Here is a 26,962-nt window from a genome sequence, read left to right on the forward strand (position 1 = left end):
TTATTTTGGGTTTCCTTTGCAGACCGCATAAAATTTGGCGCTGTATTGCTTCTCTTCATTACTGACGTTGGGAATGTCAGTGTTACTGAATGTCCAGGATCTTAGCAAGGTATTAGAAAAGATGGCCCCCTAATTACATGCTTGTGGATATGAAATTCTTCCATCTATTCATTTATGCATTCAAAAAGCAAACACCATATGCCTGATAGTGAGGGAGAAAGAGTTACATAAGTAAATATAAGACACATTGTGCCTCATGGAGAGTACTGGTATAATAACATAACATCTGAATATATTATGTGATAGAAACACATTAAAAATGCTTAAACTAATAAAAGGAAGCTTAGATTCTTTAATTCTACATTAAACATTATATTTAGATTCCTTTATATATGCTGAGTCCTTTGTAGGAGGGTAGAATTAATCTTATTTTACAGGTAAGGAAACAAGACCCAAAGAAATTGAAATACTTGCCTGTGGTAACATAGCTAATTGATGGTAGGGGTTCCTTCTAGAACCAGGTTCTTCTTTCAAAGGCTATGGACATTTTACTATTGCATATTGTATCAGTCTTGAAATTTGTTTTGTATTCTTTTAAATTTCTTGTATTTGCTATAATAAACACTGATTAAATTCTAGGATCCAAAAGATAGAGAAAATTGACTTGTACTGAGATGAAAAAATTTTAAAAGCCTTTAAACTATATATGTTGAGAACAAGTAGATTTTCTTTTCTAAAATCTTCTGGTAAATACAGAACAAAGTATGTTCTAAATTAGCTGAAAGATGATTATTACCCTGTTTTATGGTGGATACCCCTCCCCCATATTACACCTTATATTTGGTCAGTTAATTTTAGTGTTTAAAAAGCCCATGTACAAATATTTATTAGGCAGTTAAGTTTGTTTCTAATAGACATGAGCTAGATTTATGTGGAATCACTCTGCTACTGCCAGATTGTTGCTTCCTGACTACTTTTGACCAAGTCATGTTAAAAAAAAAGAAAGATGTCTACATGAAGTTCACTCATTTTTAGAAATTTTCCATACTAGAATCTATAAAACTCATGTGTTCAATGTGTGCTTGACAGCCAAGAAGCAGTCTGTTTTGGATATGTGGGTTGGTTTATTTCAGACAAAAACAAAAAAGTCAGTCCCTGTGCATGACACATTGGACCTTAAAACTGTCTCCTGCCCATTGATACTAGAGATAGAGGTTATCCTGGAAAGAATAAAGGATGATGCCTTTTCAAAAGGAGATAAATGTGTGTGTATTCTGACTCTTTCAGCTCCGTAGACACTGTTGACCTCATCATACAGTATGCTTTGAGGTTCTATACCATTCCTTGCACCTTGGTTATAGTGGGGAATCTTAATTGTTTCTAGCCTGAGTTTTTGTTGCATTTCTATAAGTATAATATTCAGTTTGAAACTAGACACCTTTTGATTTTCTTAAAATTTTAGTTTGGGAAAGGATTTTTTCAATAGTCCTGTTTAGTCTTACTCCTGGTATTATCTGTTGTACTTTTAGAATGATTTCGTATCTGTTCTCTCAGTTGTTTTCTTCTACTCTAAAATAAGGAAAACAAAGTGGGTATCATTCTTATTTGATAACTCTCGGTTGTTCTTTCTACTCTAATGTAAAGAAAACAAAGTGGGTATCATTTTCCACATTTTATAATTAGCGGGGAGATTTCTGTGGCATTTTAGAGCAAGAAGGGGCTTTTTTTTTTTTTTTTTTTTTTTTTTTTTTGATTGTTTTTTTTTTTTTTTGGAGAGTCTCACTTTGTTGCCCAGGCTGGAGTGCAGTGGCGTGATCTCGGCTCAGTGCAACCTCTGCCTTCTGGGTTCAAGTGATTCTCCTGCCTCAGCCTCCTCACAGTGGTTGGGATTACAAGCGTACACCACCATGCATGGCTAATTTTTGTATTTTTAGTAGAGACCGGGTTTTGCCATGTTGGCCACGCTGGTCTCAAACTCCTGACCTTAGGTGATCTGCCCCCCTCAGCCTCCCAAAGTGCTGGGATTACAGGCGTGAGCCACTATGTCTGGCCAAGTAGTGGCTTTCAAAGTGGTATTTAATAACGGGCTGGACTTGGCAGCTCACACCTGTAATCCTAGCACTTTGGGAAGCTGAGGTGGGTGGATCATTTGAGGTCGGGAGTTCAAGACCAGCCTGGCCAACATGGTAAAACCCCATCTCTACTAAAAATACAAAAATTAGCCAGGCATGGTGGTGGGCACTGGTAATCCCTTCTACTTAGGAGACTGAGGCAGGAGAATTGCTTGAATCTAGGAAGTGGAGTTTACAGTGAGTTGAGATTGCGCCATTGCACTCCAGCCTGGGCAACAGAGCAAGTATCCATCTCAAAAAAAAAAAAGAAATTTATGGATACATACATACACAAACAGCAGAGGAATCAGGCTCAAATAAATCATGCTACCTTCCTGAGGTTACAGTTACTTAGAGCAGGAACTGGCATCCTCATTTTTGATCCTCCTGTCTTAGCCCTGTATATTTTCCCCCAACTAGCCCCACTCAGATTCACAGCTAATTCTATGTAGTTAGTTGCTGGGATGTTTTCTGCCTGTCGGGAGATAATTCAGTGGATTTGGAACCTAGGTATCATGTGCCTATTATTACTTTAGTAAGGCCTAAAAATGACTTTGGATATAAATTGATTACTGAAATTTGGTGTAGAAAATTAACCTTTCTGGATAACCCTCAAGTAAAAAGCTCTTTGCATATTCTCTGAACATCTCTGTAAGGTAGGTATCATTTTTGTTTTTCAGATGATAAATTGAAGGTTCAAGATCACAGATAGCTCATGATCTCAGCCATGTGCTCACAGTTTCTCATAGTAGTTGTGCATTGAAGAGATGATAGAAAGAAGAAATGAGCTGGTTCTTATTTCTTTCAGTAATGAAAATGTGTTATTTTAACAGGCAAAGGGTGTTGTGAATACAGCTGTGTCTGCAGCAGTCCAAGCTGTTCGGGGCAGAGGAAGAGGAACTCTAACAAGGGGAGCTTTTGTTGGGGCGACAGCTGCTCCTGGCTACATAGCTCCAGGTATAGTACAAACTGCAAGAGATTGGCTGCCTTTTCTGGACCAAAATTCATAGAATAGCATCTCCTTCGTTTTCTAAGGTTGTACAGGGTTTTTGGAAATAAAACACAGGCATGAGTGTACACAGAAATTTAAAAGCAGAGAATTTACGGAATGTCATAGGTGTTCTCCTGGAATCTGCTGAGTGAGTAGAGGCTTCCTGGAGGGAGATGACAAATGAGCAGTATTGTATTTGGTTGTAGGACTGTATTTTGACAGGGAATTAAAGGATGTTGCATAGATTGAGAATTTGGATGTCTGAGCAGGGTGTATTCATTGAGGACATAGATCACAGGTTGGGTATAACAGGAGAGAAAAGCTGCTAAGAGATTACTTAATTAGGGCGAAGCCTGGCATTATGAGTGTTTGTTAAACTTAACATTTGAGAACCATCAAAGGCTAAAGAAGTACAGAAGGGGAAAAAAGAAAAAGAAACTTATTCAGAGCTTACTATATATACTAAATATTTTCATGTAAATAATTTTATTTAATTGTTTTTGATCTTCACAGTGTTTGATCAGGTAGGAATTATTTTCCAAGGAAGGAACTAGCTCAGGGTGAAGCAACCACTAAACAGCAGAGCAAGGATTTGAATGTAGGTGTTTGCATTCTTCAAGAAGATTTGGGGGAATGCCTTCTCTCTGCCGTTCATTCTAATTCTTAGGTCATTTTAACAGTAGCTTATCCAGCTGTCTTGTTAAAAATCAAGTTCTTGACAATACTGAAAGTATAGTACTTTTAACTGGACAAGTAAACCACTTGGAAATATTGATCAAGATGGAACTGTCATGAAGATTGGGTCTTACCCAGTCGTTATTTTTTAGGTAACATCCCTAAGGTTTCACTTTGTGCTTTCCTCTAAGAAAGAATTAGACAAGGCCATTTGGGAAATTTTATGATGTGGCTTTGGAATGATTCTTCTAGAAGCTAATCTAGTAGGTAAATTGCTCAAGGAGTATGCCTGCTTTCGCACACACCAGACATGGATTTTGTTCTCATGCAGCTTATAGTCTGAAGGGTGAGATATAGATTAATCAAATAATAACAATGATAAACTGAGATAAGTGCAATGAAAAAGAAGGACATGCTGCTATTAGAGCATGTAACAGCAACCTGGTCTAGTTTAGTGTGTCCCTGGAGACTTCCCAGAAGTGACATTTGAATTGAGCTTTGGAGAATGAATAGGAGGTAACTCAAAGAAACTGGGATGGGAGAGTGCTGCACACAGAAGGAACAGCATATGCAGAGACCCTGTGTTGCTGTTGTTGGGGAATTTGGCTCAACTGAAAAAGCACAAGTCCAAAATATGTGGAGTGTGGAGAGCATTGAGTGGCAGAAGTGGAGAAACTGGGGAATGATGAGAATTAAAGCTGGATGACTCAGTCTCAGACCTGGAGGCCATTGTTTGGATTTTGGTCTTATAACCCTAAGTGCAGTGTTAGGTCTTGATGGGTTCTAAGGAGAACAGTGACAAGATCAAACTTTATTTGTGAAAGTTGGTCTCTCTATAGTGTGAAGAACAGATTGCAGGGATAGGTGTGGGTATGACAAGATCAGTTAGAAGGCATATAGCTTTCAGTAATGTATTGTACATTTCAAACTAGCTAGAAGAGAAGAATTCAAATGGTTCTAGAATAAAGGAAGGACAAATACTTAAAATGATGGGTGTCCTAGTTTCACTGATTTGATCCGTATAAATTACATGGGTACATTAAATTATCACACAAACCCTGGGACTATGTACATCTATTATGCCTTGGTTAAAAAAAGGCTACTGAAGACCACTAACGCAGGCAAGAGACATTGATAGTATTGCTGCTGGAGGCAGGGAAGTAGATAGGGGGAGACAAGAGAATAGATGGGAAGAATATTAAGAGACCAAATTGACGTATTTAATATATAGAAAGAAGAGTGATGTTTCAAGGATATCTTAACTCCTAGGATTTTTCCTTTTGGGGGAAAAAGGAAAAGATTATGAATTTCTTATGGTGTGATATAGTTTGTGTCTAAAATTAAGGCAGTCTTCAATATGTCTCACTATTTCTACTGAAACTTAATATTTTTAACCTTATTCACTGTATTATTGGAAGGGGAAAGCTTTCATTCACAATAATAAGCAGGTTATTGTGATGAACCGTCTTTCTTATCTTTGATGATGTGTTCCATTGGGGCTTAATCTGGTCACATCTCTTGTCGCTGTGGACCATTTATCGCCTGTTAGAGTGGTAAGTGGCTATGGTCCAGTGGCAGTAATCATGGAAGGAACCATTTATGGCTGCTGGTTGCCAAGCTTTTCTCTATAGTGACTCCTCTCTTGTGTCATTGCATTGACCTCTCTGAAAGGCCTGTCTCCTGAATTCTTTAAAAATGAAGTTATTTTATGGCCTAAGAAGATTCAGATTAGGTCATTTCAGATTATAAATAGGTTATATACCATTTGCAGAGTACGTTCTGTGTAGCAGGGACTATTGTCAGTATATTGACATGTATTATTTAATTAAATTCCTCTGGCAACTCAGTTACTGTACGTAGATGCTGAAGCTTAGAGAGGTTAAATAACAGGTGCGATTTATAGATAACTTGCTACTAAGGCCGGGCGCGGTGGCTCAAGCCTGTAATCCCAGCACTTTGGGAGGCCGAGGCGGGTGGATCATGAGGTCAAGAGATCGAGACCATCCTGGTCAACATAGTGAAACCCCGTCTTTACTAAAAATACAAAAAATTAGCTGGGCATGGTGGTGCGTGCCTGTAATCCCAGCTACTCAGGAGGCTGAGGCAGGAGAATTGCCTGAACCCAGGAGGCGGAGGTTGCGGTGAGCCGAGATCGCGCCATTGCACTCCAGCCTGGGTAACATGAGTGAAACTCCGTCTCCAAAAAAAAAAAAGATAACTTGCTTATATATATAAATTAGCTGGGCATGGTGGTGCGTGCCTGTAATCCCAGCTACTCAGGAGGCTGAGGCAGGAGAATTGCCTGAACCCAGGAGGCGGAGGTTGCGGTGAGCCGAGATCGCGCCATTGCACTCCAGCCTGGGTAACATGAGTGAAACTCCGTCTCCAAAAAAAAAAAAGATAACTTGCTACTAAAAGGTGAAGTCAGATGTAGAACTCAAATGGCCTGATTTATGACCTGGTTAGTACTTACAGTCCCAGTTCTCCTAAGGTGGTTGTGGTATAATCCCTAGAACTTCAGCCTTAGGCAAACAGCTTCTGTTTTCTGGAATAAATTTGATAGCCACCCTTTTTAAAGCATTAATTTATTGGCTTCTGATCTGTCTCCTGTTCCTACTGCTTATTTCAGCTACATTGTATCCTCTTGAATATGACTTAGTGAACACCCAGACTGAGTTATATGACTTAGCTATAGATTAAAAAGTAAAAATTTTTCATCCCTCAGAACTGTTTCAGTTGGTTCCTAAAAGCAGTTTACTTCTTCAGCTTACATTTGAATCCAGTGTCTCAAACAGGAGATTTAGAACTGGGCATTCAAAGAAGATGTAGCCTCTGCCCCTGCTTGGGATAGGACCAGATAATTGAATAAACACAATGCAATAGGATGCAAGTGTAATATGGTTTGGGCAAAAGAGAGAACAGCAAAGCCTGGGAGACTTCCTAGAGGAGGTGATATTTGATCCTGGTCTCAAGGGTGAGTTGCATTTGGTCATCTAGAGAAGGAGGGAACAAAATCATTCTGAACAGCAGAAATGGTGACAAAAAATGGAGTTGTAATGTGAAAAAGCTCAATTTGTTTTGGGTACTGTGTAAAGTTGCCATGGCGATTTTGTGCCCTTTTTCTACATTAAAAATTTTTTTCATTTATAAATGAAAAGTGATTATTATTATTATTGAGACATGGTCTCTCTCTGTTGCCCAGCCTGGAGTGCAGTGGTGTGATCATGGCTCACTGCAGCCTCCACCTCCTGGACTCAAGTGATCCTCCCACCTCAGCCTCCTAAGTAGCTGGGACTACAGGCATGCACCACCACCGTGCCCAGCTAATTTTTTTTTTTTTTGTAGAGATGGGGTCTCACTATATTGCCCGGGCTGGTCTCTTAACTCCTGGGCTCAAGCAGTCCTCCCGCCACAGCCTTCCAAATTGCTGGGATTATAGGCGTGAGCCACCACACCTGGCCCCAAGTGATTTTTATTTACATATTACCTATTTCTAAGCTGTTTTACTAAAAGTAAAGATTGCAGCTTCTGTTAATATAGATAATATTTCTAATCCCTACAGTGACATTATAAAGTAGCCTGGGTGGTTTCCAACTTCACAGATGAGAAAATGGTGACTCAAATTAATTATCTAAGGACATATCAGAAATTAGTGCCCAAACTAATATGGTATAAAAACTTCTTTGTACTAGCTTTTACTTAATAATATGAGCCTTTTTTATAGGCACCAGAAGCATTTACAGAGAGACCCTGTACTTGGGCTGGAAATTGAAATATCAGCAAGTCATAGACCTTGCTCTTGGGCTCACAACCTGACTCATGTGCCCTTTTTAATGGCCATTGAGACCTCAGCCTGCTCTCTCACTACTTTCTGACAAGACTTGGAAAGTTCTGTTTGCCAACTTTGAGAAATTGGTAGCTGGAGTGGTTTTAAACATTCTTTTGTTCAACAAATTATATTTAGTGAGTGGCTATTTTATTTCATGCATTCTGCTAGGTTCAGATGTTGCAACAACGGATAAGGTTGACCAGGTCTCTGCCACTCTAGTGGGAAACACAGACAAGGAATTGATAGTTATAATAGAGTGTGGGTAAGTGCAGCGAGAAAGAGATGAAGAATAGTCTGATGTATCTAGGAGAGCCTTGTAGGCCATGGTTAGGAGCTTCCACATCTTAAACAGGCACACAGTGAGTGGCTAGACTAGGACCACTACTCTGTCAGTGGTTCTCATTCATCTAGCACCTGGAAGAAGTCCTCAGGGCCCAGGATGCCGACCAGGTGGTGCTTGTGAATTGGACCAGTGATGATTGCCCTGGGTCTTGGACTGATCTACCTTCTTCTTCTTTGCACTAGGGTATGGAACACCATATGGTTACAGCACAGCTGCCCCTGCCTATGGTATGTACACCATCTTACTGATGTCTCCTCTTAGCGATTCTGTCACAGCAATCCAAAGCACAGTTTGTATCTAGGGTTTTTGTAAATGAATCAGAGGATCTCAGACTTATTCATTCTAGTGACCCAACTTAAATTCTCTTTGAAAATGCCACAACCTTGTGGTTCTTGGTTTGGTTGGAGTTGCTCTTCTCTCTGCTTTGCCTGATTGAAGGACTGCTTGTTCTAATTGCCTGTTTCTGACCATATTGAAATTAAATATTTTAAGTAGTTCTTCTTACAGCCAACTGATACTCCATTCAAAGGCTACTGAAGGGCCATACCCAGTTGCTAGCTTGGCTTCTTACCAGTTATAACGCTACACTTAAGTTTCTGGTTTGGAACCGTGTGAATTGTGGGTAATTTAAGTCAAGAGTAGGAACTGCTCACTTCAAATTTGTACCTTCATTCTTTTCCATAACTTTTCTTCTGGGTTGAAGTAAATGGGTATCATTGGTCCTACAGAGGAAGTGATAGAGGGTTTCACCAGCGCAGTCTTAAGTGCTCACTGCAGGAAGTCTGTAGTACATGTTAGAATATCATAGGTGTTTCTCTTCTCCCCTCCAAAATAAAAAATAAAAGCAAATGCATAAATGAATCCCAGTGGCCCTTTGGATAACTTTTGAATGAGGTTTATGTGGCAATGGAGGCAATAGGTTTGGAGTCAGTGATATGCTCTTAGACATTTTTTTCTACTCAGTTGCTACATGTTACAGAATCAGCCATCTGCAGGATGTGTCGTTGAAAGAAGAGAGCATGAGAGAGTGTGTGTGCAAGAGTGTGTGTGTCAGCATGCCCTAGGCTGGGTGTGCATGCACACAGAAGGGAAAGGCCCTTCCTCTATTGCCAGTTTTGGCATTAGTCCTCTACATGAGTCCTCTGCCTTCACATTGTGCTTTTTCTCTTCACACATCTGCTTTGCCATTTTTGTTTGGATGAAAATTGTGTTCCTGAAACACTGCTAAACTGAAGCTGCCTCTGATTTCGTAACTGTGGACATAAGTAGAAAGTGAATAGTTTGACCACTTTGCCCATTAAAATAGTTTATATCCTAGAAAGATGTGAAGCTACAAGGGTCAAACATTTGGAGCAGATTTTCTTTTAAGCAAAGTGCAGAGCCTGGAGCTATATCCTTTACATCCTCTGGCACATTCAGGTGTGGTCAAGGCTTCCCCATATTTTGAGCGGGAGCCATATGGGGTAACTAGGAATTGGTGACTAATGTAATAATAAGCTTGCCCAGATTTCCTTTTTTATTCAAACTCTCTAGTTCCTTTGGGTTTGGCCATTTGCTTTTAACTATTCAGCTGGCTTCTGGGTATCTTGACCACCTCTTCCTTTCTGTGACTTAGGTCTGGTCAGTTTGTCCAAATACATTTTGGCTTACTAGACTCACTGTACTTTGTCTTATGTAAGTGCCAAAGCGTCTGCCACCTGGGCAGGTTTTTAAGTCTCTCTTTCTTTAGACATACACTAAGTTTCAGATTCTTCAGTAAAGGTTTGCTGGAGCTTGATTTTTCCTTTAAAAACACTTTTATATCTAGATTCTAAATAACATTCATGTTTTTCCTCGGTCTTTTTTTTCCTCTCTTGTTCCTCCCTTTCCTTCTTTAACATTATCCTTTCACCCTTGTGGCCTCTGAGCTCCCACATAAGAAAGCTCCTCTCTTCCATGTGCCATATAACTGACTTCCAAAGCTGGTAAAATTTGATGCCCCCATTTTTCACATAAAAGATTTGGTTTTTAAATGTTACTGTGATGCAAACCTACTAAAACAATGCTTTATTTTGGCTGTAAGGTAAATATGTCTTTTGGCCTTTGTAAAGCTGTTGCATGTGGGGTAATTTCCCTCTGATCATCTGGTGCTCTTGAATACCTGCTGTTGCTGCTTTGTGATTTCTCCATAGGTTAAATACTAGAATAGTTAATAGAAGCAGATTTCAAATCATGCTTGAGTATGCAGAAGTTTGTGAGGCCACAAGAACGTATTAATTACAAATTCAGAAAGTGATTAATCTTTCCAGATTTGCCACGCCAATATTGGCAATAGCCATTAAGAAGTTAAACACCTGGTCATGGCTCCAGTTGGAGCTGAGGTCTGCACAGAAAACTGTGCTTTGAATCTTGATAACTCCTGTTTCTCTTGTAATATGTGATATGCCAAATTAAGAACTAATATAGATTTCTACAGTTAATTTAGAACATTAGTCAACAGGATTGATTTTGGTTTTTAGAATTCATGGCAGCTCACTCAATGAAATTGCCTCCTAGATGTAGCCATCCTGATTTTGAGTGGAAAATATTATTTATCAGAATATTAAGAGCAATTTCAAAATAGATCTGTGAGCAATTTGCAGGCCTCTTGCAAAATGGTATAATGTTGACTGACTAATCTGGAAAAGGTTAATGATAATTACTGTAAGATATTTTTTTACCTGAAATTTTTATTGGAGTATTAAACTTATTTGGAGTCCTCTCCGTTTCTTTCCTCTGTAGGTTTACCCAAGAGAATGGTTCTGTTGCCCGTTATGAAATTTCCAACATATCCTGTTCCCCACTACTCATTCTTTTAGCAAATGACAGAAGCTAATTCCTATTGAACAACAATACAGTACAATACAGAATGTTAGAGAAAAAACCTTTTTATCCTGCTTTCTTTGAACACATACTTGATCAAAATTATTTGTAAAGAACATCTTTCCTACTTTTTGATTTTAACAAATGCAAATTTAGTTCTCTAAAACTTGAAAAAAAAGAAAAAAAAGAAACCAGTTCTGTGAAAACGGTACCTCATTTCTGGAAAATAACTTATACCAGCCCTTCTGTTATAGGGAAATAAAACTCTAGCAGTTCAAAGTTTAAGTTTTAAGAGACGTATCAGATTATGTAAAATTAAATTTGTGAAGGATGTATAGAGTCTCAAACACTGATCACAAATAAACTGCTTTGTTGTAACACAGAGTACTGCCTGGTTCCTGATGCAGTCACTGATTCTTAGTTGATTGATATGTATTTGCCCCAGGGCACTTTAATTTGGGCTGTAGTTATTTTTTTTAATACAATAGAGACTTTTCAGTTAAACTTTAACTTTGTAAATATTGAAGTGTGTAATAAAGCCAATAAAATATGGGTTTGAATATTGTTTTAGCTTATTATTTTTGATATGTTTTGGTATCAAATTACAAGGAATTGAAAACTAATAACTTAGCCCTAGAAGCCCATTCACTTGTAAGCAAACTGCTAAAACAAAGCAAAGGTGATTGTTAGTTTGAGCCAGTCTACTTACTCTGTAAGCCCTCTGTACTTCTGTTGTACAAGGGCATCCCCATGATAAGGGTTCTATTCTGTTATTCGAGCATTGCTTATTCAAATGATGGCACTACCCAGAGATGGGGAAGGAGAATGTGATTATTTTAGTTTATGAATTTCCAAGTTTTAAAAAAAAATAATAAATTAATCAATCACCCTCTCTTGTTCTTGTGGCCTTCTTCACTCTGTAAGATATTGTGTTCACTCCCTGGCTTTTTTCATGCAGATAGAAGATTAGTGATTTTGCTGGGATTCATTGAAGGGTCTCCTTTCCTCTTCAATTACATCAGAATCTAAAGCAGCAACAGGGTCCCCATAAAAACTTGCTCTTCAATTGTCCCAGTTCTTGTTGAGTGCTGCTGTGGAAAGTGACAGGTTTCAGCCATGGGTCAGCATTTATTTTTAAGACACCCGATTATGCTGGTGGAAATGGATCAGTCAGTAACATTGTGCTGTTCTGTAAAGGGTGCAGACCGAAGTCCTCCACTTGCATTCTCACCTTGTTTGGAAAGCCAATGATGTTACTAGAAGGTAAATGGTTTCATTAAGGTACTCACCCCCATGAAGGAGCAACAGTGTGGTCCCTTGTCAATATTATAGGCACCACATCTTAAAAATGTCTGTTTTTAGTACGAATTCACTTTCCTTTTCCCTATTGAATTCTGCCTTTGGGAACTAACTGGACAGGACCCATCCATGAGAATGGGTTTCACAAAATATGGCAAATTTGTGTACCAAATTTCTTTGGGACCACTAAACAAAGGTGAAATGGGCAATATACAACACATGTTAGTGTCACTTCTCAGATACATAGTTTGTTTCTTCTCCTTGGTCTTTTGTCTTTATTAGTGGTGGGTGATACTTTAATAAAACCTCATCACTTGCTGGAAATAGCTGTAACGTATCATTCTCATCCTGTGCATTAGTGGCTAGACGTAAACAAGAGGGCCCATTTCAGCTGGGAGTTTTCATGTTTCATTGATGCGTTTTGCTGACCTATGGATGAAACAGAGCCATCACTGAGAAGAAAAAGCATGGCTGTAGTGTCCAGTTTTTATTAATTAAATATTTACAATAGTCCTCATTGTCTTTGGAATACTATTAATTGGCAGCTGCAGCTGTATTGTTATTTGAAATTGGTCATCAAATTTGGATTCCAAGTTGGAATCTCTAGAGATTTCTCATTAGAAAATTCTTTTGAAGTAGCTGACTCTGCTTCATAACTCATGCCCTCTGTAATGGTGAAAAGGGAGCTGTGCTGTTTTCCAACATGATGGCAGTCATTTCAAATGGTTTCTACCAAGTCCTTTTTTTTTTTTAATTTTGTTGTTTGTTGGAAGTTACTAACCATGTTGTAAACCTGCCCAGTTGCTGCAAACTTTTACATTTCTCTGCTTTACTTAAAATAATCGAGCTGTCAGTCCTTTGTTAGAAGTGGTAACCATGCAAGTTCAACTGTTTAAATTCTGTAATGAATTAAGTGTCCCCCCACCTGTTGCCCTTCCCACCCTTTCATTTTGTAATGAAAATTCCACTTACAGCTGAAAGAGCAGAGAAATATAAATGAAGCTCTTGGCTTCACGAATTTGCCTGAAATTAACATAAAGTTTTGCTTCTCTGCTCTTTTCTCCACTGTAGGTGGTTTTTTCATTGACAGCCCCTATTGCCAGCCTCTGAGCGTCGCACCATTTATTATTCACTTGGGCCCTCAAGATTTCTTCTCTGACTTCTAGAACCATCAGGTTGTCTGGCTTGAAATGGCAATTTCTATGTCTTGGTCTTAAGAGTAATGTGACACCCTGAGGCTATCCAGCTTTCAGATACACCACTCTGACACCTTCTTTTTGAAAGCAATGACTGATCATTTTAAAGAAGAGCAATACTTTGTTCAAAGCCACGGTGTCTGTTTTAAAACTTTTCCTTTAGAAACCTAGCAATATCTGTACTTAACCCCTTTTAGCATAGTTTCTTGTCAGGGAGTTTACAGATCAATGTAGAGCTTAGAATTAGTGTGTGAGCTGTGCTGTGTTCTGACAGTTTTTACACTTTTTAGCACATAAATAGTTACATTCCTGACTGCGTCAGTTAGCGCTATTATAATTTCTCAGAGATAGGGGTCCTCCTTGAAGCCATATCCTCTGCATGGGGACTGGCGCCTAGCCAGGGATGTGGCTTGCAGCCTGTGTTTCTTCAGGCAGCAGGAGTACCCCATCTCTTGTGCAAGGTAATTGGTCCAGTAGATTTCCAACATACCTCATGCTGACTAGATGAAGTGCATGGGTGGTGAAGCAAGGAGCTGAGTTTACATAGTTCCTGAAGTGTTTGTAGTCTCTCTCAAATTGTTAGCCTGGGGAACCAACCACGTTAGATTTTGCTGGTATTGGCATTTTCTTTTCTTTTTTTTAATTTTGGGTGAATGTTTGAAAATCATGAATCAGCCACCGTTATTAATTGAAGAGCTGGGAATACCTCGTTAATGTATTTTTAAAACTGGTGTTGGACCCTCTGTGTATTTCAGGTTAATACTTTTAAGCAGTTTTCAGCACGTTTATCTCACTTTATTCTCGTTCTCCTCGGACCTTCGTAGCCATATCACTTGTATAAAATAGGCTGAGATATAGTGACTGTAAGCTGTGATCTCAGTATACAAAGGTAAGCTCTTTTATTTTCTGATTAAAGAGAAAAATAACACAACATGCATATATGACAATCATATATGATGTATTTGATCTCTTAGGTCATATGTCATCGCATTACCTTTAAAAATTGTACGGTCTAAATGTAAAGAAGTTATTTTTCAACATTTGTTTTAATACCCTTGTAACTACTTTTATTCAAGAGAGACATTTCACTTATACTAAATTAGAGAGAGAGAGAGACAGAGAGAGAGAGAGAGTGTGTGTGTGTGTGTGTGTGTGTGTGTAGAAACTTAGGGAATAACATGTATGTAAATTACACACACATACCTGTTTAAATATAAGAATTCAGTGATAGGAACAGTTCATCTAAGAAGATTTTAATGACAGGGCACTCTTTTGGCCAAAGCAGTGGAATTTCCTAAGCCGCAAGGTTGGTAACAGTGCTGGTAGGATCGTATGTGTGATCTGTTAGACAGGCTGAGGATCAAAGTGCCAATTTCTCAAGGAGAGAAATGTCTCCGAGAAATGAAAGTCTCCGATCTGTGTTGTATGCCCTAATAAAAAAAAAAAAAAAAGCCAAAAAAAAAAAAAAAAAGCAATAGAAAATGAAAAACAAAACAAAACAAAACCAAAATATTATGGTAACTATGGAAAAGTATATAACTGACTGTTTTAAGCTAATTATTTGCAGTACCATCTTTAGCAAGACTTGGGGTGGTGAATATCGAGTCTACAGAGACCAAATAGACTTTAAGCAATCCATCTGTCTTTTCCAAGTTAGGTAGCTAGATTATTTATTTCCCACCTTATTCGGCCATCATGGAGTTCATTCATGTAAAGATGTGAGGGTTAGGCCAGATATTTTAATAAAGATTTGCTTCATTTAGGTATGTCCCATAAATGCATTTTAATTGTGTTAGATGTTCTGTGCTAAGGCTGTATTTGATATATGTAGATTAAAATGAATTTCATGTTTCCTATTTGTTTCTAAGTAGCAGTTTCTTTTGATTACTCACTTTAAAGTTGCTGGAACAACTCTTGTTTTTTCCATGCAGAATCTGTATGTACGTTGAATGTGGCTTTGGCATCTTTAAAAGGTTGTACAAGGCATAGCTGACTAGTACTGAGTACAATCCAGTCCTGCTGAAACAGCCCAGTGCCTATCAGGTGCCAGGTCCTCTTCTGGGTATGAGTGAACAGAGGCTGTGACCAGTGGAAGCATTTTAATTCGGAGAGTCTCCTTGTTGTTGGAATTGGGCCTATTACAAATATCCTACTTTGAGAAACAAATATTTTGTTAATTGTGGCAAAAAAGTATATTAGCTTAGTTATTAGTTTAATTATAAATGATTTAATAATGTAGGCCCTCTGACATCACCAAAATAGCTGTGACTTGGAAATTCACTCATTTAAAATATTTCCCTGGCAGTTTTGAGAGCCTGAAACCTACTGTGGTTTATGTTCATGGACCTCTGTCCAGTAAGTGAATGTAATGAACTGAATAACAAATACTCCAGTCCTTTCCGAGTAGTTTTTATAGTATAGCAACAGACGGTGGTTAAACACTGAGTACATTTTTTTTTAAATGACAAATGAGGAAAGTGTCACCCTTACTTCCCTGTTTCTTAAAGATTTCATTAATAACTGGAGGAAAATCTTCAGTGGTGACTTAGGAGAAAGAACTAAGGAGATCCCGCTGCCTGCCCTGCCTCCACCCAGCAATTAGATATCTAGAGCCCTATACACCAGGGACATTAACAGCAGTTAAAGCTGAAAACAACCTGCTCTGTGAATGGTCTTCCCCTAATTCCCATTCAACTTATGCCGGTGCCTCCTGAGAGAGGGTGGGGGCTCTCCCTGAACCAACCAGAATGAGAAATGTTCTGTGTTTTCAAACTCATACTCTCTACAGTCTGACGCCATGCTGTCTAGTGACCACAGACTTCTCAGTGTTATTAGGAGTCCTGGAAAGGGGATGGGTGGTAAATGAATAACAACTGCAGAGCCAGAAACTACTGCTGAGGTGGGTTTCAATATTGATGTGTTTCTCTCTAGCCCTTATTTACAGAGCACTGAGCTAGTATTTATATAAGAATGAGTCCCTTCCTTTGTTAATAGCATCTTCCTGAAAGACTGTTTTAAGTCAAGAATTCCAGTTAAGTTGGTTGTAAGAATAGATATCCTTTGCCACATTATCATTTTAGGTAGGAGCTAACAGATTCCATTGATGCTTTGAAGCAGCAATCTTTGGAGGTTTTTAAAAATAGTACTATAATGCAAATTAGGTTATGTAAGCTTTACAGCGCAGCTAGAGATAGAGAATAGAAACCATGTGGAAATCTGGGCCAAAGAATTTCTCTCTCTCCAGCACATTCCCATGGGGCTCAGGAATTAGATGAATTAATACACATAAAGTGTTTTGAACAGTACCTGGTGCATAGTAAGTACTCAGTAAATGTCGACTGTTCTTACCGTGGTTGGCTGAGGTGAGGATGAATGTGAAGAGGGCAAGGCTGTGTGTGCCAACAGCTGTTTGAGAGGCAGGTGCAGTCGGCTCAGGGTGGAACTGTGTTGGTTCCTTGGTGCTGATAGGTGTTGGCTGCTGCCAGGCTTTGGGAGAGGACTCCGGGTATCTAGGAGTTAGACAAAAGACAGCCCCCAAAGACCTGGTGAGAGCTAGTGTGGTGAGGTTGCAGCAGATCCAAGCTTAAGGAAATCGCTCATGTGTCTGTTACAGTCATTAAATTACCAGCCAATCTGCTGCCAAGGGTTTGTAAATACTTGTTTTTTTGTGGGGGATTAAAGGGTGCAAGGGCTGATCATAGAATATTCACCTGCTGAGTCCAAGTGTCCACCTGGTGCAGTAAATTTAAAGAAAGGTGTTTCGTTACAGCTGTCTCCGGAATCTAACCTTGGGGACTTACCAGTGTTTAGTAGTTAGAAAGCAAGTTCCTATAAAGCACAGAAAGGAAGGGAGGAAACTGATTGGTGTGCTTAAAAGGCTGTGGACCAGGATGCTTCTCTGAAAAGCACTCCTACAGCTTGTCCCTTCCAGCTTGCTTTGATACTTTTGGGGGAAAAAAATCTACGTTCGTCACCATACGAGGCCTCCCTTCTGCCTATTAATCTCAGAGAAAACATGTCTGCCCGTCTATTCATCTTTGTCTTTGTCTGTCCATTTACTTATCCATCTATCCAGACACAGTTGGGAAGCTGCTTTTCGATAAGAGGAAAATTGGTACATGATGAAACTGATGCTGTTGCATTAAACAGAGTGTACACCTTCCATTCCTTGTGTGTCTACAAAGATCAGGAGCCTCTGCAGGTGGGCAGATGCATCCTTGGCTGTTGGTAAGAGGTGAGCTAAGTGGCGAACATAGATTGAGCCCTCAGATGCTCTGAGTTTATCAAAACTGTGCGTAGTCAAGGACTGTGTTACCTTTAAGGAGGCAAAGAAGATTTGCATTGTAGTCAAGACGTTTTTCTTAAATCTAAGAAATATTTGTATAGCTAATGCCCTGGCAAAAGTTAGTGCGTTCCTCCCAGAGGAGGCTGTTAGGTGGAGTCTTTGCCTCATTCAGCCAGCATTGAGGGAGGACTTCTTTTTTTTTTGCTTTGATGGATCAGTTGTTAACATTCGAATTACTCATTCTGAGGAGCGTCTTGGTCTGTCTTGGCAGAACTTTGTTGTTTCTTCAAATGAACTGTGCCATCCTGCTGGTGGGCAGGGTGAAGATAGCTGCCATTTGCCCAGGCAGTTTCAGCCCTGGACAAAAGGTCTCTCCATTCAAGTGTCAGCTAAATGTGCCAAGTAATGAGGTGAATAGTAGCCTTCAGTTTAGGTCATTTGGGGCAGCAGTAAATTGAAGCAGCAGGAAGGGCAGGGGAAGGAGAGAGAGCAGCGTTTGTATCTTGTTTGCCAGGCACTTGGACATCCTCTGAATTCTCCAGCTACTTTCTTGGAAGTAGTAGTATCCCTATTTTACCAAAGAAACCGATGCTCCAAGTTAAGTGCCAGAAACATTAATGGAACCTAGCTCTGTTCTAAAGCCTTTTTCTGTCCATCATGCTATGGATTAAAAGGCTGGGGCTGACAGGATGGGCTCTGCTGGAAGCCAAGCCCTCTGACTTGAGATGACTCCAAAACAGATAACCTGGCCTAAAAAGGATATTTTCATTTAAACCGATTGTGAAGAAGTATTTAACATACTGGAAAGATAGACTGAACAACTGCATTGCATCTGTATAAACAGAGGAAGCATTTTTATTTAAAGTTTATTTTTCTCTGAATTTCAGTGAAATCCTGAGGTTATGTTTTTTCACTTAGCTTATCTTTTCTGAGTGCTTGTCTGTGCCTGGCCTGAGATAGGTTATGAGGATGTCTTCAACGATTTAAGCCAGACTCTGAAGGCAGGCAGGTGAGGCTTTGGCTCACTGGGTACAAGGAAGAGGAGCATAGAGGGGCAGCAGCCCAGGCTTGGGATTTAAGTGCAAGAAGGTGTCCCTGGCCAAGTACTCAGCAGAGACAGGGCAGTGGCAGACTGCAGAGGTCGGCTGTCATGGCCACGAGTTCCCCTTGGAGTAGGCCTCAGGGCAGGCTGCCAGCCTGAAGTTCATTGTCTTCCTTCTAAGTTGGACCCGTGTACGGTAAGCCCTGCTTGGATGGCTTTGGGGTCTCTAATTGCTGCCTGTGAACCACTCTGCTGAACTTGTCTGAAAATTCTGCTGCTGTAAGCCACTTTACCAGCTCCTTGGCTAATGAATGACAGCTGGGTCTCTGCTTAGGTGTGGGTGGGGGTGTGGGGGGGTGTGTGTGTGGGTGTGTGTGGGTGGGGGTGTGGGGGGGTGTGTGTGTGGGTGTGTGTGGGTGGGGGTGTGGGGGGGTGGTGTGGGGATGGCTGCAGGATCCTTTTAGGGAAAGGTATTCCTCACCCACCATAGGTCATTATCTTTCTTGGCAGTTGGCATTGTTTGTGCACCCTGCTGTAATCCTGGAAGGGAGTGGGAGAAAGGAACCTTTGAAACCTGAGGTTGTCGTGTTCTAGAGCATGACTGTGTCGGGGAGAATGAGCGCCTGGCATTCGTAGAACACAGTACTCTCTCAGGTCCTTTCCCACTTGTCATTTCATGCCTTGCTCTACTGGTGGGTCTTGGAGAAGCAGCGGTGCACAGACTGTTTTTCCGACTCTGCAGACAGGGAGACTGGAGCCCAGAGATCTCTCCAAACCACCCTGCTGGTTTGTGGCAAAACATTGTGGCTCCTAATTAGTTTTTAACCACAAGAAGAAATAACATTTCTTAGACTGTTTTTAAGAGTTAACAGTAGCCCTTTCTGAGGAATTAGTTTTGAGTTTCACCACAACTGTAGAATTAGAAATTTTCTCCTTTTACAGATTAGGAAATAGATGCTTAAAGTGACTTGCCCCAAATTATAGCACTGTAAGTGGCAGCGCTCACGCAGGCTGAGGCTGTGCTCTGTGCAGGTGGTTTGTGTTGCTAGTGCCGGCCAATGTTTGCTCTCTTTTCCAAGCCCAGGTGGCAGCAGTGGCTTCTCCTCTCTGTCACGTGTTCTACCTACCTTTCCTCCAGGATTCTGGGCTATTCCCTGTGTGCCTTGAAACAAAACAAGCAAAAACCAACTCATATCTCCCTGATCCTTCCCCAGCCCTCCAAAATTCAGACTTGCTGGGCTCATTCTTTTTCTGGTTCCTTTGTTATGTGCTCCTGGGTAAGGTGACCAACTGGTTAGTCCTAGGACACGCAGCCTGTTTTTTTGTTTTGTTTTGTATTTTTTTGCCAGCTAAACAGTTGTGGTCAATCTCCACAGATGATCATTTTATACTGAAATTGAACCCTATAATAAAGTGCAAATTCAGTGATCACCATTTGGAGAGCTCCTTAGGGGTGGGAAGGAGGATGGGGGATGTGCTGCTGGAGTGTGTGTTTTATGTTCAGCCTCATCCACGTTTTGGTTTTGGCCATCCTCTGTTCCTGGCTAGGCCTTCAAACATGTGCTCTAACCCACGGGATCACCGTCACAGTAGCACGTTTTCCAGAGCAATCTGGTGTTGGGATCTCCTAGGATGCTTCTGTCATGTAGGTGGTCTTGGAAGCTGCTCAGCTTTCTAAAATCCTTCATTCCTGCAGAGGCTATGTTAAATGAATATGGTAGGCATCATCTGGGAGGTAAAAAACCTGTGGAAATGGGCACCTGGGGAACTCAGGAAAGCTGAAAGCACCTTGAAATGAGATGGACCAGAAGGTTGAGGCTGGTGAAGAGGAGACCTGGAGAGAACACGGGCACTCCCGTCAGGTATTTTTAAGAGATTATATTTGTTGTATTTGGTTCCAAAGAGTAAAAGACAATTATGGGATGACAGTTGGGCAATTTGAGCTAAAATACACCTCCTGCAATGATAGAGCAAGTGGCCGTGGGAGAGCAGCTGAGGTGTGATGGGAGCTCCCTGTTATGGGCATGTTCAAGCAAGAAGCCAGCTGTGTGGATGGCGAAGGGGAATTTCTTCTGTGGAATGTCAGTTTGGATGAACTCTGATGTGGTTGGTGGCACTGCCAAGACCATGTCTCCCTTCTTGGGCACATAGATTTATTGAGAAAACATTCACTGTCACCTACTGCTTTCTACCAGGCTCTGTGTTGGGGGAGAAGGAGCAGTTGGAGAAAATGTCAAAATTTGCAGCTTAGACGACTGAGTAGAAAGTGAAATCATTGACCCAGATGGAGAGTACAGGGAGGGAGAGAAAGATGCTCAGGGGATTTGGACAGAATGAGAGTCCTCCTCTGTGCAGGGAGAAAGGCTTCAGTGGGTCTCCTCCTCCCTGCTAGGGATGCTCCTTAGTGGCTGTAGGCTAGGGGCTGGCAGGCCCATTCCCAGGTCTCCCACTGAGTGCAGGAGAGGAGCCAGGCCTCAGAACAGAAGTGCTTATTGAGTAACTTACCAAGAATTACAGGCTTCCCATTGAGACAGACGGGGGTGCCCAGGAGGGGAGTCAGGAGAGGCCTGGCGTGCACAGAGAGAGTGTGCCCACTTGGAGAGCATGAAGGGCCTTGCTGTGGAAACTGAAATGGTTAGCAGAGTGAAGTCGCAGGTGGGACACAACAATCTGCAGCCATTTCTTGGAAGGCCCTGGGTGCTATGTCCTTGAGTGATTACCGTCGTCCATGACGGTGAGAGTTCGGAGGGCCGATTGGGACAGTTGGATAGCTAAGGACCAGAGTCAGGAGCACTGATGAGGAAGATGCTGTTGCCATCAGCCAGGCGAGGCTTGAGGGAGGCTGATGGATTGTGGCAGCAGAGGGATGGTGAGGCAGGAATGGCATCTCCTCACAGGCCGGGTTCCTCGGCCAGACTGGGTAGGGACAGGAAGATGGTAGCCCCCAACCCTGGGCCAAGGAACAACAGCGCCCATCCGGGGGAGGGGGACCTGCTGGAGTACTTCTCCTGGACCACTGCTCAGTGGGCAATGGAGAGAACAATGGGGTCTCTGACCAGGATGGGGAAGCACAGGGGAATAGAGAAGATACTGACAGGGCACAGAGGAGGTGGAACGGAGCGAGGGCCATCTCCACCTGGCTAGGAAACGGGGGCTTTGTAGGCCACACTCCATTGTGCTGGAGAGCTCGAGCGTCTCCGTTGTCAGTGGGTGGGGAGGGACTTGTAACCTGTCAGCATCTGCATCCTTTCCCTGAGTTTCCACCGGGCTGGGCTCTCCAGCCAGGAGTCACAGGTACCGGGTGGTCGTTCATGCTGAGGCCTTCTGCTTGGCAAAAAGTTAATCCATTTTTAACCTAAGCAAGGGTTGGAGCTTGTTGGATTCAGCATCTGTGGAACACAGTCTTCAGCCTGTGTGAAGGTGGCGGACATTCCTTCCAAAGTTCTTTAAGGGAGGGAAAAGGCCATGAAATTGTGAGATGATTGGAGGATTTGTTTTGTGTCTGTCCCAGTGTTGCCACCTTTGCTTCTAAATGAACGGGGAGAACTGAAGGCCAGTGTGGGTTTCTGCACCTCTTTTCTACAGTGCTGCTGGGGACTGTGGCTCAGGTGGCAGCTGTGGACACGGATCCAGTCAGCCTTTGGGTGGCCAGAACTCCAGGGCCAGGTGTCTCTTAGCTGCAAGCAGCCTTGACTGTTACTCAACAGGCCACACAAATCTCACCTCTAAAGAGGCGAAAGGTAAAAATATATGGGAATTTAAATATAAAGGACTTGTGTCTGCAAGTCCTTTCTGTAAAGGGCCAGATAGTAAGCATTTCAGGCTTTATGGAGCATGTGGTCTCTGCTGCAACTGCTTAGCTCTGCCATTGTAGCACAAAAGCAGTCAGAGGCAGTGTGTGAATAGAGAGCATGGCTGCGTTCTGATAGAGCTTCACTTCCACATACACAGGGCCGCAGCTTGCCAACCCCTGCAAAGTAAGCAGCATTTTGCCGAAGCTGGCTGTATTTCGCCAACCCCTTAGAGATGACTTGCCTTTTGGCTTAATCATGATTCACCTCCCCACAGAGGCTTCCTGAGCATCTCTTCTGTGTGAGCACTGGCTCAATGCACAGGACGATGTAGTTCCTGCCCATATGAAACTTGGGATTTGAGTGACACGTGGGACACTGAAAGAGGAGAGCAGGTGGCTAAAGAGCATAATACAGAACAGGGCTCAGGGAAGTCCAAGGTGACAGGGTCTTCAAGAGAAGGGCTGAGGTGAGTCAGGAAAGCCCTGAAGGCAGGCAGCTCTGGAGCAGGGTCTTAGAAGAAGAGTAGGCTGCATTCTCCAGGAAGGGAAACAGGACCAGGCAATGGGTGAGATTGTGTCCGACAACGAGAACTTCTGCATAGTCACACAGGCACGTGGGGCCCGCTCGTAAAGGGCCAGGAGGGTGGACTGGATTCTCTGGGCAGTAAGGAGCCATCAGACAGTTGTGCTCAGGAGGGTAATGTGATCACAAATGCTGATTAGAAATGTCACTGGCTATGGAGGACCATGTCTGTGGTTATAAATTATACTTTCAGTTTAGTCTGGACTTTTTGGTCAAGGTACTTTTGGTACTGGAATGGGAAAGAGAGACCCAGAGAGTTGGGCAGATTTTCTGACCACTGGCTTATATTGGGGCAGTGAGCGCCCCATCTTTATTTTGACCTGACAGAGCTTGACAGAATCTTCCTTCTTCAGGCTTTTTCTCACCTGCTATCCTAAAGATCACTTGCAAGGGCAGGATAAATGAAACATTCTGTCTCCAAAGTTTGGCTTGGGGCCTCCTCAGCAATATGAAGGTAAAGGGGCGAGGACAGGCTGCCCCCTGCTTCCGAATCAAGTCACGTGGTGGGAACGCTTTATGGAACTGATTGCTTCCTTTGTACATGCCCTTGGGCCCTTCGCCAGCAGGCCTCAGAGAAGCAGAGATGCTGGCCTCTCCTCTCCGGAGGCTGCCAGCTACTAAGGGAGGGTGAAACGACTACTGCTAGGGGTAGACTGCTCTGGGCTGGGCCTGACGTCAGGTGTAGGGAGACAGGTGAATCAGACATGGTGGCTGCACTGAGGAATGCTCAGTGTTTATAGCGCTGTCTGCTCTCCAGTCTTTCCTCTCAGAGGGGTTTCCAGGCACGTCGAAGGGAGCTTCCATTCATTCAGAGCGTTGGAGAGGTGTCAGGGACGTGAGCTGCTGCCAGTTTGACGCGAACAAAGGCTGGGAGTGGCTACTGTTGCTGTGCGGTGGCAGCAGCACTGTGTGCGCACGGTGAAGGGGCGGGTAGGGCTGGAGAAGCAGGGCCCAATACAAGTGTCTCTGCAGCAGCCCCATGGGGTAGGTGATCCGTGCAGCTCAGAGAAGGGAAGGTCCTTGTCCCACCTGCCTGAGCTGGTAGGTGGTGGCCCGCTTCACACAGCTGTCCCATGATGCTGACGAGGCGGGAGCAGGCCTGGGCCAGCATCTCTGCACTGTGACCACCCTTTCACAGGCCCAACCGTGTTTCTGGACCTCTGGGACTGAGTCAGGAGGTGAGGACCGCAGTGCTGCCCTAGCACAGTCGGGCCAGGTGTGGGGAAAGGCAGGAGGGAGGTGTGCTGTGCTGGAAGGCCCTGGAGAGGCAGGAAGCCACTGAAAACTTAAGGAACTGGGTGCTACTTACTCTCAATGAAGTTGTGTTCTGTTTGTCTCCGAGATTCAGGTGAGGGATACAGAAGGAGGAGTTGCCCCAGGTGGCTGCTGTCTTTAGACTTGTCAGGCTCCCTCTCGTATGGAAGTGCCTCTCGGATTTTGCTGCCTGGTTCTCTCTTATGGGCATAGAGTGCTCTCAGGCTCTGATGGTAGGTGTGGAATTTCTCAGGTCTAAGGAGCACCCCTTGTATTTTCTAGAGGAGTTTCTGGGTTTTTGGAAGGGAAAGTGACGAACTGGAGCCTGGCACAGATGGACATCGGGTAAAGAGAATGCAGCTATCCCTGGCTGCGGTGCCAGGTGTGGCCTTTCATGTGGCAGCCAGTCATGGGCAGTGGCTGCAGCCTCATAGGAAGGCTCTTGTCAGTCAGGCAGTGGAGTTAGTTACAGACAAGAGCCTTGCCAGAGCCAGCCCTGCCCCCACCTATGGGCACAGGCGCTTTGCCGTCTGTGCTTCGGGAAACATGATGGTCAGAAAGTTTTCTTGACTCTAACGTAAATATTTCTGCTGTTTTTGCAAGTCAGATCATTTTAATTGTTCATGGATGTGGATCAAGAATAGGAGTTTAAGATAGCTAGGGAGGTAGTAAGAAGTTCCTTTTCCACCCATAATTTACAAGTTGTGTTTTAGGTTTCCAGTCTGTTTCCTCTGTTCTGGGTAGCTCCTGCTTTCCACCCTTTAGGGATTTTGGTGTGGTGGGTCAGTGGCAAGACACCCAGTCCAGACACGTGCATTTCCAAGGCACAATGATGTCACTTACCAAGCCTTCTGGTGTGCAAACACCACTTCACTGGCTCCCTCAGGCTGCACCCCTGACCCCCAAGGTAGTGATGGCAGCCAGTGCATGAGGTATAATTTGGAAGTAACCAAGCAAGGCCTGGTTGCAAAAATACCTCTTCTCTCCCGACAGTAGGCCAGAGGTGCTGCCGTTAGACGCACCCCTCTCCCTATCCCAATCACTTTTCATGCTCAGGCCAGCTTTGCAGTCAGGTTCCGTTCACTCTGCACCCCCATTTCTTAGATGGGGTACTGAGCACTGCTTTTCCCTTAGCTCACTTAATATGGCAGCTTCTCAGGGATGGGACTACCACGGCTGTGGGAGATGCTTTGCTACAATTTAGTACCTTTTCTGGGGAGGAGGGCTCATTTTTAGAAACTCCACCGGGGAGCCAAATTGTAGGCATCCGACCAGAGGACCTTGCTCTCTCCTCCCAGGAATCAAAAGTAGCTCTGGCTCTCTGGGAAGCTGTCTCCAGCCTCCAGGTGGACACCCTTTCCAGCACACCAGGGCTTATGGAGGCAAAATGAAAGCTGGTCCACATGGGAACTCCCTGCTCTTGTCCTTTCCTTGGGCAGACAGTGTATACTTTAGTCCTTCGCAGTGTTTATCCTTTTTCCACAAAGCATCTTTGGACTCAGGCCTTTCATCCTGGACCATCTGTCTGGCCTGTTGTGCTGAACCTTTGGTCTCTCTCAGTGGCTGGTTGGTCCCAGCCACTTCTTCAAAAGGTTTCCTGAGGTAACCATAAATTAGGGCAGTCGTACTTGCAGAACAGTGAGGCTGATGGGCCTGTTCCCAAGGGTGCTTTGGCAGGGGGTGCTGGGAAGGGGCTGGCCTAGGGTCAGGTTCATCATACCATTAGCCCTACAGCCCCATGCCTTTGTGTCCTGGCTTACCTGCCTTGTAGTGGTCCTACAGGAGTGGAGCCTGTAGGACTTGCTTCTTGGACGCTCCAAGGAGAGCTCTGTCTGGGAAGGAGGTGGGAGGTGCAGCCAGTCTGGACCTGAAGCCCTCACGCTACGGAGTAAGGTAGCCCTGCTCAGCCCAGTCCTTCCTTAGCCCCAAGGGTTGGGGGAGGCAGGAGACGGCTGAGCAGAGTCATGGATAGAAAACCTTTCCCTACTGCACGGTTACACACATGACATTGGACTCCTGGCTGTAGCTCACTCTGGTCTAGTGAAGACCAAGTTAGTTTTTAGAAATCTAAAATATCTATCATGTATCTATTTACTGTGTTTTTCTGAATACTCTAGTGTAAATAGTATAATTTGCAGTGCAAAAGTCCTTGGCAATAACTTTGTGTATCATGTTTAAAAACACTGGAAACCGTGACTACCATGGACTGTTCTTCCCCTCTGAGGCAATTATTACATGTAGGACTCTGAACTTTAAACCTTCAGCGTGACTGAAGCAGCAGCCTGCACATGTGGATGGTCATCAGTGCCTCGCCCAGAAATGCCTGGCCTTCATCCAAAGGGACCCTGCTGCCACGAGTCCTCCAGGCAGCACCCACACTGTGGCTCCTTCGCACTGAGTATGTTGGACTCTGCCATAGACTGACCCTCTTGTCTGGCTGCTGCAGTTTGTGTGTAATGCCCTGACATGTTGCATTTTCCCCATTTGGATAAATAAAAACAAATGCTTCTGTCACACACAGTAATGGACTGTTCTCTATAGGACACACTCTGGTAAAATGAAGGATCCAGCTTTGGTGAAAGGCTCAAGTGCAGGCTCCCTTTTCCTGGCCCTTTAGGCTCTAGTTCAGTGCAAAGGGATGAAGGGCTGAGGATGCCTGAAGTGGGGGTGGATGGCTCCTGTTAGTGGACAGTGATTTGGGTGGGGGCAGGGCCTAATTC

At 43.1% G+C, this 26,962-nt stretch overlaps 1 protein-coding gene across 6 annotated transcripts in view; it reads left to right on the plus strand.

Annotated features, from left to right (window-relative positions):
- LOC108317711 (spermatid perinuclear RNA binding protein) overlaps positions 1–26,762 on the plus strand; it is a 170,236-nt gene extending 143,474 nt beyond the window's left edge. For 2 of the 6 annotated variants that reach the window (XM_037745645.1, XM_037745644.1), the window contains exons 16-18: positions 2,945–3,068; positions 8,132–8,176; positions 13,161–14,034. In XM_037745645.1, the coding sequence (XP_037601573.1) occupies positions 2,945–3,068; positions 8,132–8,176; positions 13,161–13,255 (264 nt within the window). In that variant the 3' untranslated portion in view covers positions 13,256–14,034. The other 4 variants (XR_001830867.2, XR_001830868.2, XM_037745646.1 and 1 more) reach the window with 4 other exon arrangements.
- Positions 26,763–26,962: the final 200 nt, after the last annotated feature.

Source organism: Cebus imitator, unplaced genomic scaffold (genome assembly GCF_001604975.1).
Source record: "Cebus imitator isolate Cc_AM_T3 unplaced genomic scaffold, Cebus_imitator-1.0 Scaffold206, whole genome shotgun sequence".
NCBI lineage: Eukaryota > Metazoa > Chordata > Mammalia > Primates > Cebidae > Cebus > Cebus imitator.